The following is an 18,423-nucleotide window of genomic DNA, read 5'->3' as shown; positions in this document are numbered from 1 at the left end:
GGGAGAAACCAAACATTCTCATTCGGAAGAAGACGAAGAAGGATTGAAGTGAGGCTGTAGATTCCCACACACTAATTTCTGCCGGTACTTGAAGGCGAGCGACGAACCTGCTAATCTTAGTCTACGGGGGGGGGGGGGGCCAGACCGCGCAGGTAAACTGCAATTCCCGGCATGCCCGAGGGGGCGGGCCCGGCGGCTGCGCAGATAGGCGCGCGGCCATCACGTGATTTCGCCATGGCGGCGTTTGCGGATTTGGACCTGCGGGCGGGTTCCGACCTGAAGGCGCTGCGCGGGCTAGTGGAGAATGCTGCTCACTGTGAGTCTCCCCGGCTTCGCGGGCCGCGGTGCCTGCCCAGTCTCTCTGTCCCCCCAGACTGTCAGGCCACGCTCGGGAGGGACCCGGGCGGGCCTCGTTCCCGTCTCATGGGGTCTCCTGGCTGTCCCTGGAAGCTGAGGCCCCTGCGGTGTCGCTCTGATTCTGGGCGCGGGAAACTCGAAAGCACTGGGGAGCTGTTACCCAGTCTAGCTCCTTATTTCTTGCGAATTGAGGAAACTGAGGCCCTGACAGGGCGGGGAATTTGCATAGGGCCCCACAGCTGATGGATGGCAGAAGCCAGGGCTTCCAAGTATAGTCTCCTACGTCAGTGCTTTTAATATCGCCCCTTCCTGCGTCTCACGACAGTGTTCTGACACTCAGATGCAGGAAGCTGGTGCACCTATGGGTCCGAGAAGTGAGGGAGGGACATGGGGTCGCGAGTGTTTGAATTATACTATGTCGAGGGAGGGTTGGTGGGGGCGGAGGACATACTAGGAGAGTGAGAGGGGAGCAGCATGGCCAAAATGCTAGAATGTTACGCATATTTGAATCCAAGGAAAGCAAAAGCTCTGAGAGTTAAGACCCCCATTTTAATTACTGGAGTTAATCGCGACTGTCGTCTCTTTCCTTAGACTGTAAAATGTCTACGTGGGAATAGAGGGAGTTAAAAATAAAGAGGTTTCTTCAGGGCCTGTTAAGTAATCGTTGCTCAGTAAATAATTGAGGGAGGAAGAAAAGAAGGAAACTGGACAGACTAATGAGAGGGGGGACCACTATTTTGGCATTAATATGCATTAGCTTTTAATATTAATGTCCTGTTGTTCCCATTGGTGTTTAAATAACTTAAAGATTGGAGTCATGATTTAGGCATGTTTTTGATAGTCCACATGTCCAAAACAAGGCTGTGTTGAGGCTGATAAAGCAAGGCCCTGGCTTCAAGGAGTTCCCAGTCTCTTGGTGGGTAGCTCAGAGGCGTATGTGGACAGTGGTGTGAGGGAGTCGTTACTACATTTCTCCTTAGCAAAAGGGCCTTTGAAGTAGAAAGGGTAAAAAGCAAAAGAAACGAGTAAGAATGAAGGTGAAAAAGTATACATGTGATGGGATGAAAATGAACAAAAGGACACGAAGGAGAATGATGGTTTAAAGGAGTTGCGCAAAGTGTCTTTGGTATAATGCTAATAATACACCACCAAAGTCAAACAAAGCCCTGACTCTGTGCCAGCCACTGTTCTAAAACATCCTTTGTGTGTTATCTCATTGAATTCTGCCAGTCGTATAAGGTGAGTTCTGTTATTATCACCATTTGGCAGACGAAGAACTTGAAACTTAAGGTTAAGTAACTTCTAAGTAGTAATGCATAGATTTGAAAATGGGCCGTCTGACTCCAGAGCCCATAACCATTCTTCTTACTACCTTCTAGTCTTGACATGAATTGGGATGAGCTTATGTGTAAAAGAGGTTTATGTGTATTTAACAAGAATGTTCAATTTTTCTTTTCAGTGGGCTATTCAGTTCTTGCCATCAATCATGTTGTTGAATTTAAGGAAAAGAAACAGGTAAAATACAATTTCTTAAGTTAATAATAACCAGCATTTATAGTTATTTTGTGTATATTGGTAATATTGAAGCTACAGACGAGCACTCTTTGTGCATTATCTTATTTTAATGTTAATAGTTGAGCTGATGTGTATTTGTACAAATGATAGATTTTTGTGAAGTGCTAGGGCATGGTATAAGGATTCTTAAAGTTGATTTGATGTTAAGTAACTTTCAATAACTTCTTAAAAGTGCATTGTTATTCATTAAACTGTAATCACAATATTTAATCTTTTTTATTGTACTGTCATGGACTCATTACTAATTGATTTCCCTCCCAAACATACTAGTAAATATGTATATCTCCCTTTAGGCCAACAACTGTTCCTTACAGATTGTTTCATTCTAACAACTATTGTTCATCCCTCCTATCCATTGGTGTTCTCAGCTGCTTCTCTGCTTTAGCTTTCTTCATTAAAAAACACACACATGCACATACACACAACTTATTTAGTGTTTCTGAGTGCCAGAAATTAGCTTTTTTTAAAAATTATTCTTCTTGTAGGAAATTGAAAAACCAGTAGCTGTTTCTGAACTCTTTACAACTTTGCCAATTGTACAGGTAAGTGTTTTGTTTAAGAAACATAGTACTTATTCATCCAGCTCAGACATGCCCAGTCATATATGTGGTTCTCTAATCTGTACTGCCCCATCCTCTGTCTACTAGTCTTAGCTTTCCATGAAGACTCAGCTCTTCCACGAAACATTATGTACATCTCTTTTTCTCTGGCTGTACAGGTATACCTCTGAGATATTGTAGGTCTGGTTCCAGACCACCACAATAAAACGAGTCACACGAATGTTTTGGTTTCCTGGTGCATATTAAATTTATGCTTACATTGTACTGTAGTTCAGTAAGTGTGAAGTAGCATTATGTCTTAAAAAATCAATGTATATACCTTAATTTTAAAATATTTTATTGCTTAAAAATGCTGACCGTCATCTCAGTCTTCAGCAAGTTGTAATCTTTTTGCCTGTGGAGGGTCTTGCCTCAGTGCTGAAGGCTGCTGACCGATCAGGGTGGTGGTTTCTGAAGGTTGGGGTGGCTGCGGCAGTTTCTTAAAATAAGACAACAGTGAGTTTGCTGCATGAATGGACTCTTCCTTTCACTATGATTTCTCTAGCATGCAACGCTGTTTGATAGTATTTTACCCACAGCAGATCTTTCAGAATTGGAGTTAGTCTTCTCATACCCTGCCACTGCTTTATCAACTAAGTTTATATAATATTCTGAATCCTTTGTTGTCGTTTCAACAATTGATTAAGTTCGATGTCTTATATGGGTATGGTTTTTTTCACTGAAAACAATTACAATAGTACCATCAAAGATCAGTGATCAGGGAATTCCCTGGCAGTCCAGTGGTTAGCACTCGGCACTTCCATTGCGAGGGCCCCGGTTCGCATTGATCATAGATCACCATAACAAATATGAAAATAATGAAAAAGTGTGAAATACTGGGAGAATTACCAAAATATGACACAGAGACATGAAGTGAGCGAATGCTGTTGGAAAATGGCGCCAATAGACTTGCTCAACGCAGGGTTGCCGCCACCCTTCAATTTGTAAAAAATGCAATATCAGTGAAGCACGACAAAGCAAAACACAATAAAACTAGGTACACCTGTATTATAAATTCCTTGAGAGTGAGGACTAGGTTTTACTGATCTTCACTATCTTTTATTGTTAGTACCTTTTAATGAGTACTTTCCACTGCTAAGGAGGAAAATCAGTCATTTCTATTTTGTGCTTTTTTGATTGCAGGGAAAATCAAAACCAATTAAGATTTTAACTAGACTGACAATTATCGTTTCGGATCCATCTCACTGCAATGTTTTGGTAGGTTAGTTGTTTTTCTTCTCTCTTGGCCTTGTAAGTTGTATTGATTTCTGCTGAATACTGTTGTTTTTCCAACTCCTCCCATTCTTCCATCTCCCCCGACCCCCGGTGTGTGACACTTGACTGCTTTCCTTAGCTCAGAATTCACATAGTATAACAGAATCTCTTCTACTCATGGCACATGTATAAGAATACCACAATTAAAGAATCTTTCAGCAAGTGGTTTTCATTGAACTTACATGAAGTAGACATAGGTGGGTACTGGGGATATTGCTATGAATAATACAGACACAATCCTTTTAAAAATGGGAGGGGGGCTTCCCTGGTGGCGCAGTGGTTGAGCGTCCACCTGCCGATGCAGGGGACACGGGTTCGTGCCCCAGTCTGGAAGGATCCCACATGCCGCGGAGCGGCTGGGCCCATGAGCCATGGCTGCTGAGCCTGCGCGTCCGGAGCCTGTGCTCCACAACGGGAGAGGCCACAACAGTGAGAGGCCCGCGTATTGCAAAAAAATTAAAAATTAAAAATAAATAAAAATGGGAGGAATGTTTAAAAAGTGGGAGGTAGCAAATAAGGAATGTCCTGGGAATGTGCAACAGGAGGCCCACCAAGGAAGCTGATGTTCAAACAGGGGCCAGAAGAATCAGTGTTATAGGTGCCAAGTGAGGGAGAGAATGTTTCCACAGACAGGATGGATTATGCAAGGTCCTGAATCCAAGAAGAAACATGGTGCATTCTGGAAAATGAAACACCAGTTGAGTTGAGCCTGATGAGCTGTCTATCCTGGGATGAGGTTAGGGAGGTGGGTCTGGGTGAGCAATTAGAAGAAGCCTTTGAAGGTTTTAACCAAGGGAGTACAATTATGAAGTTTGCATTATAGAGAACAGATTAGAAGGGATAAAATTAGAGAATAGATTAAAGGGGATTTAAGAGGCACTGGGGCTGGGGGAGAAGGGAGGATTGACAGGATTTGGGTGGATTTGTTGATTGGATAGAAGGTGATGACTCCCTGCCTTGGCCTGAGCAGCCAGGTAAGTAGATGGTACCATTTCCTGAGATGGGACATAGAAAGAGAAGTAAGTTTAGATCATCACGTTTCAGACGTGATGGGTTATTGTGAGAGTTCCAGTGGAGCTTGTCAAATGGGGGGTTGGAAAAAAAGGTGTGACCCTCAGAAGAGGGACCCTAATTAAAGATACTGATTTGGAAGTGGTCACCCTGTAGAGAGTAATTGAAATCATGAGACTGGATGAGACTCCTTGGTAAAAATATGTGGGAAGAGAAGGTCTAGGACAGAGCCCTGAGGAAATTCGGTATTTAATGGTGGAGTAAAGGATGAGGGATGAGCTAGGATTAGAGACTGAGGCAGGACTGTCTGAGAAGTAGGTGGACAACGAGGAATGTGAGAAGGCTCAGCAGCATCAAGGTGCCTAAGTAGTTAAGTCAGAGAAGGGCTAAAACATGTGTTGAATGGGCAAGTCTCCTAATGACGTGGAGGTCATTGGTTGCCTTAGTAAAAGCCATTTCCACGGAAATGATAGGGACGTGAGAACATGCAGCCAGTGTGTGCTGCTGATTTTGCTTGAGAAAATTGCTTCTGTGGGGGAACAGAAGGCATAGGGAGGCTGGTGGATGAGAACCTGCCATCTAGATTTTGTTTGTTAGATGGAGACTTGAGAATGCCTGGTGCTGATGGGATGGGTCCAGTGAGGGAGAGAGAAAGTGAGATCTCTGAGAAGGTGAGCTGTTTCATCTTTAGCTGGAATGGCCTCCTCTATCATAGAACAGGAGTAATCAAGGAAGGGCTGGCCTCCTTTCTAACATTAGCATTGCTAAAGAAATTACAGAAAGCCAAATTTTGGGATTTTATACAACTGCAGGCAGCATTCTGGTTATCTAAGCCCAGGGAGACATAAATGGAGCTGACTTTTTATGGTCACGAAGAGTTTGATTTTCTCTTGTTATCATGAACATCCTGGTGGCCCCTATTTGTCCACATCCCAGATGGGAGTGGGCAAGCAGAGGACAAAGAGTCCTGGATCCTGACTTTTTCTGAGACCTGGAGCCTGCCCTGTCTCAGCATACATCTGCCCAGCAGGTTTTCTTACCTGCTCAAGCACAGTACCTGCTGCTTCTCTTCAACCTATCTCTTTCCTCCTCTAATTTTTATCATGCCTTTTCTTTTTGCGGAATAAGAGGTAAAAAATTTTAAAGGTGCCAACAGGCAAAGAAGAAATATCCCATATCTCATCACTCAGAGATTGTGCTCTTGAATATATATTTTTCCAGCCTTTTCACATGCATACACATATAAGTTTGAGACTTTCTTTTATAAACAATCTTTAACGGATAAATTCCTCTTCTTCTGTCTTAGGACTCTTGGGTATTTTCTTGCATGCTTAGCAGTTTAATTTGTATTTAACAGTATTCTCATTGTGAACCTAATCACATCACACTTAGTCACGTGTATTTCTTATCTCACCAAAAAATGGTGAGTTCCACTGAGAACAGACATATGCCTTAAGTGATTTTGTATCCCCAGTGCCCCACACACAGCAGGTGCTCAGTAAATTTCTGGCAAGCTCCTTCACTAGCTTGTAAGAGCAGCAGCTATCTAATTTGATTTTTCTATCTCAAACAAAATGTTTGGTACACAGTTAAAGCATAACAATGTGGGAAGGAAGGAAGGAGGATGATTCCTTCCTCCTTGGTGGGATGGAAGTTGGTATCTGGAGTCTCATGTGCTGAGGAGGTCTTTTCTGACAACATACAAAGCAAAGCAGAAATGTCGGTGGCATATTAGAAGTGTTACACAATTGAAATATAAGGGCAGCCAGGACATTAGTCAGAATTCCATATGCATTTGTTGTTGCATAAGTATGGTAACATTCTTTTTATATTACTAGAGAGCAACTTCTTCAAGAGTCCGGCTGTATGATATCGTTGCAGTTTTTCCAAAGACAGAAAAACTTTTTCATGTAAGTAACAGATAGTAAAAGAAAATAATACTCATTATTTTATATAAGAAGTTTGATGTTATACCTTTGTACGTGACCTGTATCATCTCATCTGGAAAATCTGAGGATTTTTCATTTATACTTGGTGTTCTGGAATTGCACAAGGGTGTATTTGGGTGACATATTTTGTTTTGTTTTATTTATTCTGCTAGATATTTGATGGGCTGAGATTAAAAGAGTCCATCAAGTTTTCTTCTGTTTCTTTATCTCTGCTTCATTCATTCATTTAAAACTTCTCTTAGGTAAATCATGGTCCATCTCTTTCTAGCTCTAAAAGCGCTTCAGTTTCTGCCCTTCTTACTATTCGCTGCTGCCTGTGACAGAAGAAGGGAGCAAGGTTCTACTGTGGCATAGAAGATTCCTTCTCTGTTTTAGCTTTCCCGTTTGTGTGCTCTGAGGTGTGGTCCATATGCCAGCATGATCATATCAGCCTTTGGTCTTCTAGAAATCCTTCAAAATCAACCATCTGCTGATACTATTCCTTTTTGTATAAGAGAACCTTTATGAATTTAATTTCTTTTGTCCTTTTCAAATGGCCATTTCTATGACTTTTCAGGAGGGAAAATTGTTTAATGTGTATGGTCATTTTGTCAACTTGAGACAGAACACACTGGGCATTGTAAGTGATCACAGAAAAGAAAAAATCAAATGTAATATAGTTTTTCAGGAATATGTTTTACTGTGTAAAGTGAGGTATAGCTCCTTTAAGAAGTTTGGAATGTTGTCTTTATTTAGGTAGCCATCTACCAAAAGTGTATCCACTAAAGGGATATTATGCGGGGGGGAAGAAAGCACTGGTCTTTGATGTTTTACTTTTACAGCATAATTTGTTTTTAAGCAAAGTCCGTTCTAAAATTATAAGATTTTCCCTAAGTTTATCCAGTAGATGGAGTTGCTGACTAAGGAGACTCATGTGTGGCAAATTTCATTTTCAAGGCACATTAACAATTCTTAATTGTTTATACACTAAGTACCCTATATACGAATGAGCTCCGTTCCAAGAGCTCGTTTGTAAGTCCAATTTGTTTGTAAGTCCAACAAAGTTAGCCTAGGTACCCGACTAACACAATCGGCTATATAGTACCGTACTGTAATAGATTTATAATACTTTTCACACAAATAATACATAAAAAACTAACAAACACAAAAAATAAAAACATTTTTAATCTTATAGTACAGTACCTTGAAAAGTACAGTAGTACAGTACAACAGCTGACATACAGGGGCACGTTTGCATCTTTGAAAGTTCGTAATTTGAAGGTTTGTATTTAGGGGACTTACTGTATTAATGCAGAGAAATAGTACAAGTTATCTGTGAATTCCTGTTTTTTGGTGACTCCTTTTCTAAAATGCTCAATTATAGTAATTCTCAAGAATTTCATTTCAGAAAAACGGGGAGTAGGCTTGAGTAGTTCTTAGTCATCAGAGACCCCTGTGGAACCTTTTAAAATCAGGCACGTTCAGATCTCCACTGTTGGAGATTCTGATCCAGTAGGTTTGGGGTTGAGTTTGGGTATCTTTTTTTAAGTTCCACAGGGGTTCTAATTCAGTGCTGAAACCCTAAGATGGACCATGGATATGTCCAAATTTGTTAACTATTTAGTTTTGTTATTAAATATTAACAACTCAGTTATACTGTAGACTAAAAGTTGGTAGTGTATCCAGTTTTTTATTGTACACTTGTTTTTCGAATGGATTTTGAAGAGCATACAACTTAAAATTTCCATAGCCATTTACTGGTGATTAGAGAAAACAACAATCCTGGGGATAATTGGGACAAAGGCCTATTATTATCCCCATTTGTAGAAGAGAAAATTGAGACTTAGGCTCAATGATTTGCTCTAAACTTAAGGTAGTTATGTCATAGAGATAGGACTTTGGAGTCTTAGAATACATTATAATTTGATTTAGTGAATTTATCTTATTACTTGTTTTTCTCAGATTATTCACAAGTTTTAATTCAAAACTGTGAACACATAATTCATGATGATGGGTGGAACAGTCAGAAATATTCTGGAAGATGGAAGAAAGCTATAAATAATTGACAGAGTATTTGTTTGGAATTGACTGCAGAGAAAACAGTTTTTAAAATCAGAACATCTTATCTTTCCAAATCTTACCCATTCTTTAAGATTCAGTTGAAGTTGACATTCTCCCTGTTTTATATAGAAAATCAATTTAAAAAGACTTTTTTCTTTTAATTATAAAGCTTTTGTAAGCATATCATGGTTTGGAATTGGGTCAGATGCAAGCAGTTTGTTGCTTAACAGGTTATGTTCTGTTAAGTGATTTTATTTGTTTGGTTTGTAAGTTGATTGTCTAAAATGTAAACAAGTGTCCGTAGATACGATATTCTGTAACTAAGTTCTCCAAAATGAGTTATAAAAGCATTCCTATACACATGTTAACAATTAGTAGTATAAAATCTAACCACCTTAAATAGAGTTGTTTCCATGGGAAATAACATACTCTTTTCCACTCAGAGTATCTGGAAGATATCTCATAGATAAATCCTTTTTCTCCATAGTTACCCCAGGGGATAAGGCAAAGATGAAAGACTGTAAGCAGATTCCATTGGCTGGGGCTTCTTAGGATGGGGGTGATGGTGGAATTTGGCAGAGAGAGATACATAGAAGTTTCAGGAGCTTCTGAGTTAGTTATTCCCATTTAGGGTTTTTAAAAAAATTTTTATTGAAGTACAGTTGATTTACAATGTTATGTTAATTTCTTCTGTACAGCAAAGTGAATCAGCTATAGACATATATCTTCTTCTTCATATTCTTTTCCATTGTTACTCCCATTCAGGACAAGACAGGGTGAGGAGAATTCAGGTTATTTAGTCCAATGGTCTCCAAACTACCTTGAGTGTGTACTGTATCAATTAAAAAAAATAGTGATCCGACATCCCCAATATGTGTATGTTTATTTTCTTTTAAATTATTTGCATGTAATTTCATAACTTGTATGGGAACACAGAAGACCCCAAATAGCCAAAGCAATCTTGAGAAAGAAAAATGGAGCTGGAGGAATCAGGCTCCTGGACTTCAGACTATAGTACAAAGCTACAATAATCAAAACAGTATGGTACTGGCACAAAAACAGAAATATAGATCAGTGGAACATGATAGAAAGCCCAGAGATAAACCCACACACATATGGTCACCTTATCTTTGATAAAGGAGGTAAGAATATACAATGGAGAAAAGACAGTCTCTTCAATAAGTGGTGCTGGGAAAACTGGACAGCTACATGTAAAAGAATGAAATTAGAACACTCCCTAACACCATACACAAAAATACACTCAAAATGGATTAAAGACCTAAATGTAAGGCCAGACACTATCAAACCCTTAGAGGCAAGCATAGGCAGAACACTCTAACATAAATCACAGCAAGATCCTTTTTGACCCACTTCCTAGAGAAATGGAAATAAAAACAAAAATAAACAAATGGGACCTAATGAAACTTAAAAGCTTTTGCACAGCAAAGAAAACCGTAAACAAGACAAAAAGATAACCCTCAGAATGGGAGAAAATATTTCCAAATGAAGCAACTGACAAAGGATTCATCTCCAAAATTTACAAGCAGCTTATGCAGCTCAATATCAAAAAAACAAACAGCCCAATCCAAAAATGGGCAGAAGACCTAAATAGACATTTCTCGAAAGAAGATACACAGATTGCCAACAAACACATGAAAGAATGCTCAACATCATTAATCATTAGAGAAATGCAAATCAAAACTACAATGAGATATCATCTCACACTGGTCAGAATGGCCATCATCAAAAAATCTACAAACAATAAATGCTGGAGAGGGTGTGGAGAAAGGGGAACCCTTTTGCACTGTTGGTGGGAATGTAAATTGATACAGCCACTATGGAGAACAGTATGGAGGTTCCTTAAAAAACTAAAAATAGAACTACCATATGACCCAGTAATCCCACTACTGGGCATATACCCTGAGAAAACCATAATTCAAAAAGAGTCATGTACCACAATGTTCATTGCAGCTCTATTTACAATAGCCAGGACATGGAAGCAACCTAAGTGTCCATCAACAGATGAATGGATAAAGAAGATGTGGCACATATATACAATGGAATATTACTCAGCCATAAAAAGAAACAAAATTGAGTTATTTGTAGTGAGGTGGATGGACCTAGAGTCTGTCATACAGAGTGAAGTAAGTCAGAAAGAGAAAAACAAATACCATATGCTAACACATATATATGGAATCTAAGGGAAAAAAAAGTCATGAAGAACCTAGGGACAAGACAGGATTAAAGACGCAGACCTACTAGAGAATGGACTTGACACGGGGAGGGGGAAGGGTAAGCTGGGACAAAGTGAGAGAGTGACATGGACATATATACACTACCAAATGTAAAATAGATAGCTAGTGGGAAGCAGTCACATGGCACAGGGAGATCAGCTCGGTGCTTTGTGACCAGTTAGAAGGGTGGGATAGGGAAGGAGGGAGGGAGGGAGAAGCAAGAGGGAAGAGATATGGGGATATATGTATATGTATAACTGATTCACTTTGTTATAAAGCAGAAACTAACACACCAGTGTAAAGCAATTATACTCCAATAAAAAAAATTATTTGCATGCTCCGTTATATCAGTGTGCTTTATGAAATAATATACACACACTGAACAAAACATTTTAAGGGAAGGAATTAAAAATAAATGAAAATAGAAGTTCTGTTTTCTTCCTGCTTCCAAAATCCATGCCTTACTCTTTGCAGAGCATTATTGTAGTATATGCTGCTAACACCTGAGGCTACTGAAAAGGCGTATCTTTCAAGGCAGTTCTTCTTAAGGTATGCTCTGGCTCCACTGGTGTCAGATTTCCCAGGAAACTTTGTTAAAATGCAGGTTATTAGACCCTGCTTACTGAATTTACTGCTGAGAGTAGGGCCTGGTAATCTCCATTTTAAATAAATTCTTCAGGGAGGTTTGTTTTTTTTCTTAAAACAGTTTAGTTTGGGAGGCCCCATTTACGGGCATCTCTTTTTCCCCTGGGCAAGCCTGGCTCTCCCTTGAATAAAATATTAGAATGTACTAACCTGACATCCATGAAGGGGAGTTGGGGGAGACTGAACCCCCTTCTCTTATTCGGCTTGTTCCATAAAATCAAAGATAAATGTATGTGTGTATATGTGCAGTTTGGGGAATACCTTCCTTAAATCCTCATAGGAATCCTTGGCCAAAGAAAAGGTTAAGAAGAATTGATATGAATTCATATACAACCTGCCAAAACCACTATAATCAAATTCTTAACCACAAATATATTTGGACGTAATTTAATCTTTTTAATGATTTAGAAAGCATTTCATTATAGTGTGAACATTAGCTCTTATTTTATAGTTATCTAAATGTATCAGTTGAACATTTGGATTAATAGAAAGCTAAATAACAAAAGAATTCGGTTTGAAACATTTTAAGTCTGAGGTGTCAGAGGGAGCCAAGTGGAGCCATCCTTTGTAACTGAAAGTTTATTATAATGCGTGTACTTAAACCAACACAAGGCATATTTTTTAATTAGCTACTGTTATATAAAAGAGGGAAGAAAGGAGCAATACATAAATAAAAAGGTAACCTAATTTAGCTTTACTCTGGGGAAGAATGTTTAACAGGCTTTTAAGAAATGAATCAGCTTTTTGAAATGAAAAATAATTTGTGTTTGTAATAATGAATTGAAACAGTGCAAAGAGGTATGCACTGAAAAGTACACCTTCCTCCCACCCAAAACGCTCTCTCCCTTTTCTCCAGAGGCAGCCACTGCTAGCAGTTCTTGTGTTTCTTTTCAGAAGTATTTTTACCTAGTCCTTCCTTCCTTTCTTCATTCTCCTCTTCCTCTCCTTCCTTCCTTCCTTCCTAATACCATGGTTTTTTCACCTGGCAGTATATCTCGGAGATGGTTCCATAATGTCCACTAGAGAGGTACCTCATTCTGTTTAAGGAGTCCGCATATTCTCTTGCATAAAGGGACCATAATTTGTTTTAAGTAAAATTGAGGGATGTTTAGTTGTGTATAGTCTTTTGTGATTGGTGTTGCAGCGACCGTCCTTTCACCAATATCCTCAAGCATTTGTAAGGTATATGGCTATAGAATGCATTTCTAGTCTCTGTAGGATACATTCCTATACGTATAGGAATTTGCTGATGTGTGCTTATAAAATTTTGATACCTATTGCTGAAATGCTTTTCAAGACCCTGTACTGATTTAAAGACCCTGTGAGTCCCTGTTTGTTTATTTTTGTGTCACCTGTATATTGCTGAACTTTTTGATCTTTGCCAATCTGGTAGTTTAAAAATGGCAAACAGAAGCTGAGTGTGTTTTATGTTTTATCTGCTATTCAGACCTTTACTTCATCCATTCTTATCAGATTTTCAATGACTCTTTTATGAGTTGGACAGCTGTAGCAGTTGGGATGGGGCAGATTCTTTATGAGCCAAGTGTTTCTGCCAAACCAGCCTTACTTCCCAGGCTTACTAAGTTACTATGACTGTCTTAAAGCCAGGCAGCCTCTGATCACTACCTGCTTCCTGGAGCCCTGGGGTGGGGGTAGGAACGACCGAAGTGGGGATTCTGAAGAGAAAGGATAAGATGTGATATTCCTGTCACTGCTGAAGGTCGAGCTGACCGTGTGGGGCATTGTCACCCCCTCTTGACCCCTTTCTCTTGGTCCGTGCCATGGATGTTAGTTTGCCAGCACAGCCACCCTGGCAGCTTGGATTTACACCAGCATTGATAGTAAGGCTTATTTTTGTCATGGTACAAAACAGCCAATTCCTTTTATTGCTGTAAATCAAATAATGGCAAAATGAGAGCCGGGTATGCAGCTTCTAGCCCTGTCTTTTGGCCTGTACTGTTATGCTAGTAACCTTTCCCTGGCTTTATGTTCCTTCCCTGATTTTCCTTTTATCCTCATTTCCTTATCTATTTATTTTATCTTGCATGTCTTTTTTTATAAGCAGCTTCAAATGTCTTTTGGAAGTAAATGCAGAGTATCAACAAATAATAGCAAAAATGAGAACAAAGGAAAGGGAAATTAAAAGTTGAAAAAAATGCATTCAGTGTCATTTGATTTATAACAGCTCTGCTTTGACCATTTATGGAGATGCTCTGTTTCTATTAGCATTTGAACAAAATGCCATTAGTAGTGCCATGTATTTCTTTGGCCAGTCAATAGACTGATAGGAGCCACAGGCGTGGGCCAGTTGCTGGCATTAAAATAAATAATTTCTGGAGTAAGTGGACCATGCATACATTCCTTTTGGCTTATTTATTTATTTTTTCTTGGATTTCAGAGCAGTTAGTTTCCTTTTTCTAGAACAATCTGAAGTAACCTTCTAGAAACTCAGCCTCTCTTAGCAACCTCTCCTTACGTAGCTGACCATGAATTAGAGGGTCTCTAGACCCTATCTGTTGAGATGGTCTATAGACATATCACTCTGCTTCAGCTAGATTACAGCTAAACCATTCAAACCAAATGTGAAGGAATGGCTAAGCATTGACTTTGTAAAGGGACATATGTATTTGAACACAGAACCGTGTAATGCCTATGGAGTGAGCCATATCTATTTACATTTCTTTGTATCACGTTTGACCCTACCCCATTCTTAACATGTGCCAATTTTCCTTTTGGCTTTACCTGTTTTTTTCTTCTTGACAGGTTGCTTGTACGCATTTAGATGTGGATTTAGTCTGCATAACTGTAACAGAGAAGCTACCATTTTACTTCAAAAGACCCCCTATTAATGTGGTAAGTGTCACAGTTTCCATTCTGTATGTGAATCTCTACATGTGCATTAACACTGGAAAAGGGGCAGAAGAAACTGCTGTTCTTAGAGGGGAAAAAACAAAGGCTAGTAATAAATAGGCAATTTAAAAAGAGGATTTTTTTTTCTAAGGTGACTAAAGGTAGAAAAGAAAGCTTAAAATAAAAAATATACAGTGAATTACCAAGATGTGTTTGAAAGGCCTTAGAAGCTCAGATTTGTGAAGGAAATTTCCTAAGAGGATAGCTAATAATGATGGACACTTACAGTCTGAATGTTGAACATTAAGGAGACAGAGCAGCCAAGAAAGGCGTAGGACAAAACAGAGAGAGGGTTCCCAAGGCACCAGCAAACGGGAAAGGTGGGGTGGCAGGGACTGGAGGGGGCAGGGCCTGGAAAGCACGGTAGGCGTGGTCTCTGCAGTTGCATTGAAATGTGCTGGCTCACACAAAAGCCCAGGGTTACCTTTATGATAACCTAAGAGGGGGACCATGCATTCAACAGATCTTGTGCTCCTTCCTCTGCTATAAAATTTTTCTCAGTTACCTTTCTACGTAATTTCTCTTGTTTTCCTCTACTCCTTATCTTCCACCTGTCACACCTTTTTATGTCTTACTCCATCATAAAAGTGATATTGTTTCACAATGGGAGCTGTAAGGTTGTAAGGTTGGCAGAGCTGTCAACTATCTGCATTGACAACCAGATCCTGGGAGGAGTTAGGATGCTTTTTTAGAATAGAGGCTTCCAAAGCTCTCTCCCATTCTCAAGAAGTGCTGTTGAAGGAGAAAAAAGGTTTGACAGACAATCTAGATTACATCCCCAATCCTGTCAGAATTGGAAAATTAAAAATTTATGGATTTTCAGGATAGATAACTCCCCTATTCTTTTGTCTCTGTAGAATCACAAGTTCTTCAATTTTTGTTTCCCTCTCCACTGCTAAGGAATTAGCTTGATGCTGAGAGTAGGGAGATGCTGTGAGAGGAGAAAATGATCTGTATGGTATGGAAAAATTGAATGCAGTGTGGAAAAATTTAAGATGGCTTGTGTTCTACCCCTAAGTGTGTGCTACTAAAGCTGTACTTGAAAAGTATTCAGAATTTTAAAGTTATATATTTAAAGGGCAAACTATAAAATAGCTCTTTTCTGATCAATAATGAGAGTACTACTGAACATATAACAATATTGGTTAAGCTCAAATCATTGTTTCCCCACATTCTTGCCGGTACTTAAATAAGTAAACACTAAAAAAAAAAAGACCCTTAATCATCACATTTTAGAATTGGAGATACATGTTGTTGAAAGTGGTAAAATGAAGAAGGAGAAGCTGTTCAGCTCTCCAGACACAGGGGTGGGACAGACCTGGTTGACTCCCCATCAGATGAGATCTCCAATGTGCCCCAGCTACCATGATAAAAGGCTCAAACTAACACAGTTCCCAAGGTTATGACAGTCTTACTGGCCTCACATGTTGTTGCTCACCAGAGCTAGTAGTGTCTGTCTCTAGAAGTTGCCAAAGCTTTTTACCAGCTTCACACTGCCAGTCCATTTTCCATGTAGATGGCACCCTCCTTAAGTTGCTCTTAAACTTACAACTGTTTTGCTTTTCTCTTCACCTTAATGAACTAGGAAGGCCATTTTCTAGATGGCTTTGCCTGAGTAAACCCACATACGATACTGTGGCCTTGGCTGGGAGGAGATAGTGCATGTGATGCTAAGGCCAAGTCCATGGAATGGACAGCAGTGCACAGCACATAATTCCTCATGTCCCACAACAGTGATAAGCTGCCCAGTGGCTGTTTTGGCTTCGTCCTTTGATTGGTTTCCTAGGAATGTGCCCTGCTGTCCAACCCAGATTGTGAGCTTCTAGAGAGCACCAACTGTGTCATGGTCCTTTTTTCATTACCCAAATACCTTGCTTATAAGAGGTCTTCCCTAAAATCTGTCAATTGAACGAGTATATGTCTAATTTTGCATGTCTGGGTACAGCTTGGGGAACACAGCCAAATCCTGTGAACCGTTAGTCCTTAGCTGGTTGTCAGGGCTTGGCAGGCAGCATTCACTGTGGGGGGGGGGGCATTGGGGCAGCGTGAGGAGGAGATGCACTGGAGGCGGCAGCACTAGTACAGCCCACCTTCTGATTCCATCTGTAAGTTCCTGAAGGTGCTATTTTTTGATGGATATTTTTGGCTTCATTCCCACATTTTTCAATTTAAGAATTCTGAAAAGTAAAAATTTGACAAGTGAGAGGGATAGGCAGTACTTAACACAGTGTCTGCCTTTTTAAAAATCTGGTATGAACATTTTACATATGTTGTTTAATAAAAACTAGATGATGGAGTAGAGGGAAGGCTGTGCAGGATTATTTTTAGCCCTCGTCTAGTGTAGAAGTAGGCTGCGGTGTGAATTGGTCAGGAAGCAGAAGAGTCCCTATTAATTCATTCACCTCTTTTTCATTTAAGAGAAACTGGAATTAAAAGTTAAATTAATTAAAATTAAATTAAAAGCTAGAAGCATACAATAAAAAGTGTCTACCTTATTGTTCAGGATAAATAATAGTAGTTGTATAGGTATCTTAATTTGGATGGGGTGGTGAGAAATAGGAGCATTAAGATATTTAATTCATTAGCCTTTAACCTAGAGGCCATAAGCCATGTGCGAATTATCAGCTCAGAAGGTTGGGATTGTAGGTCAAAGGGTATAGATTTTCACTTAAAAAAAGAACAAGTTCTGAGGCTCTAATGTACAGCGTGGGTGACTGTAGTTAATAGTCCAGTATTGTAACTCAAAAGTAGTTGAGAGAGTATCCTAGGCACTCTCACCACCATCACCACACACACAAAAAAACAAAAAAAATGGTTAACTATGTCAAGTGGTGGATGTGTTAATTATCTTGATCTCAGTAATCATTCTACAGTGTAGAGTATATGTATATCAGATCATCACGTTGTAGACTTTAAATATATGCATTCTATTTGTCAATGATCCCTCAACAAAGTTATAAAAAAAAAAAAAGAAGGTTGGGATTATAAAGGAGGACCCAGGAGCTAAAACATACCAAAGCACTCCTTATGTATAACTTTCAGCTCTCAATCCTTTTGTTATTTTCACCACATGCTTAGGGCACCATAATTTCAATTATGTTAATTCCCTCTAAAGTCTCCTGCAAACCTCCTCTGGAGTCTTAAGTAAGTTGTATGGGAATCATTTTATCATGTAATAGTTGGGTTTCAAAAAAGTTGAATTCAACTCCTCTTCTTGGATAGCCAGATGGCTTCTAATTATTTAGCATTTTAAGGCTTAAGCACTTTCACACCTGCTCTAGCCCAGCAGCTTTAGGTTGGGGTAGATGTGAATTACCTCTGTGATGCAGGTGATGGAATTGAGATTCAGGTAGTTTGTGGCTCACAACAGGTACATGTCTCTCTTAAAGGTTGACTTGGGATTTGTACTTAAGCTTTGATTCTAAATCTGCTGTCATTTCCCACTGGGAAATGCTATTTAAAATTACAGCAGAGCTCTTTGTTACGCACAGAGTAATTTCATATTTTAAAACATGATCTTTATGAATTCAGGTTTTGAGAAGAATTTTTTTAAGCAGCACGTATCTTCACCTTTGATTTTTTTTTTTTTTTTACAGTGTTAGTGCCATTCAACAATAACTTCAAGTTTATTGAGCCATTTCCAGTGATTGTATGTTTCATGCTCTCTTTCCGATGTTTTCCCCTCAGCATTTCCTTTAACCCTAATCCATTTCTGTCTTCATGGTCCAGTTAGTCCCCACTGAGAGAAATCCAGTAAATAGTATCTGAAGCAGTGAGGTTGTTCCAGGAATCTTGCCATATATCCTTGAGTTGGGTGTGAGTGCTCTA

At 39.4% G+C, this 18,423-nt stretch overlaps 1 protein-coding gene across 1 annotated transcript in view; it reads left to right on the top strand.

Annotated features, from left to right (window-relative positions):
• Positions 1 to 234: 234 nt before the first annotated feature.
• RPP30 (ribonuclease P/MRP subunit p30) overlaps positions 235 to 18,423 on the top strand; it is a gene marked incomplete at its 5' end in the record, with an annotated part of 29,089 nt that continues 10,900 nt past the window's right edge. The window contains 6 exons of the mRNA XM_082854323.1: positions 235 to 316; positions 1,817 to 1,872; positions 2,418 to 2,474; positions 3,675 to 3,749; positions 6,656 to 6,727; positions 14,449 to 14,538. Coding sequence (XP_082710449.1) covers positions 235 to 316; positions 1,817 to 1,872; positions 2,418 to 2,474; positions 3,675 to 3,749; positions 6,656 to 6,727; positions 14,449 to 14,538 — 432 coding nt within the window. The remainder of the gene's footprint in view (positions 317 to 1,816; positions 1,873 to 2,417; positions 2,475 to 3,674; positions 3,750 to 6,655; positions 6,728 to 14,448; positions 14,539 to 18,423) is intronic.

Source organism: Leucopleurus acutus, assembly GCF_964270905.1.
Source record: "Leucopleurus acutus genome assembly, chromosome: 14".
Classification (NCBI taxonomy): Eukaryota; Metazoa; Chordata; class Mammalia; order Artiodactyla; family Delphinidae; genus Leucopleurus; species Leucopleurus acutus.
This window is presented reverse-complemented; position numbering and strand designations above follow the sequence as displayed.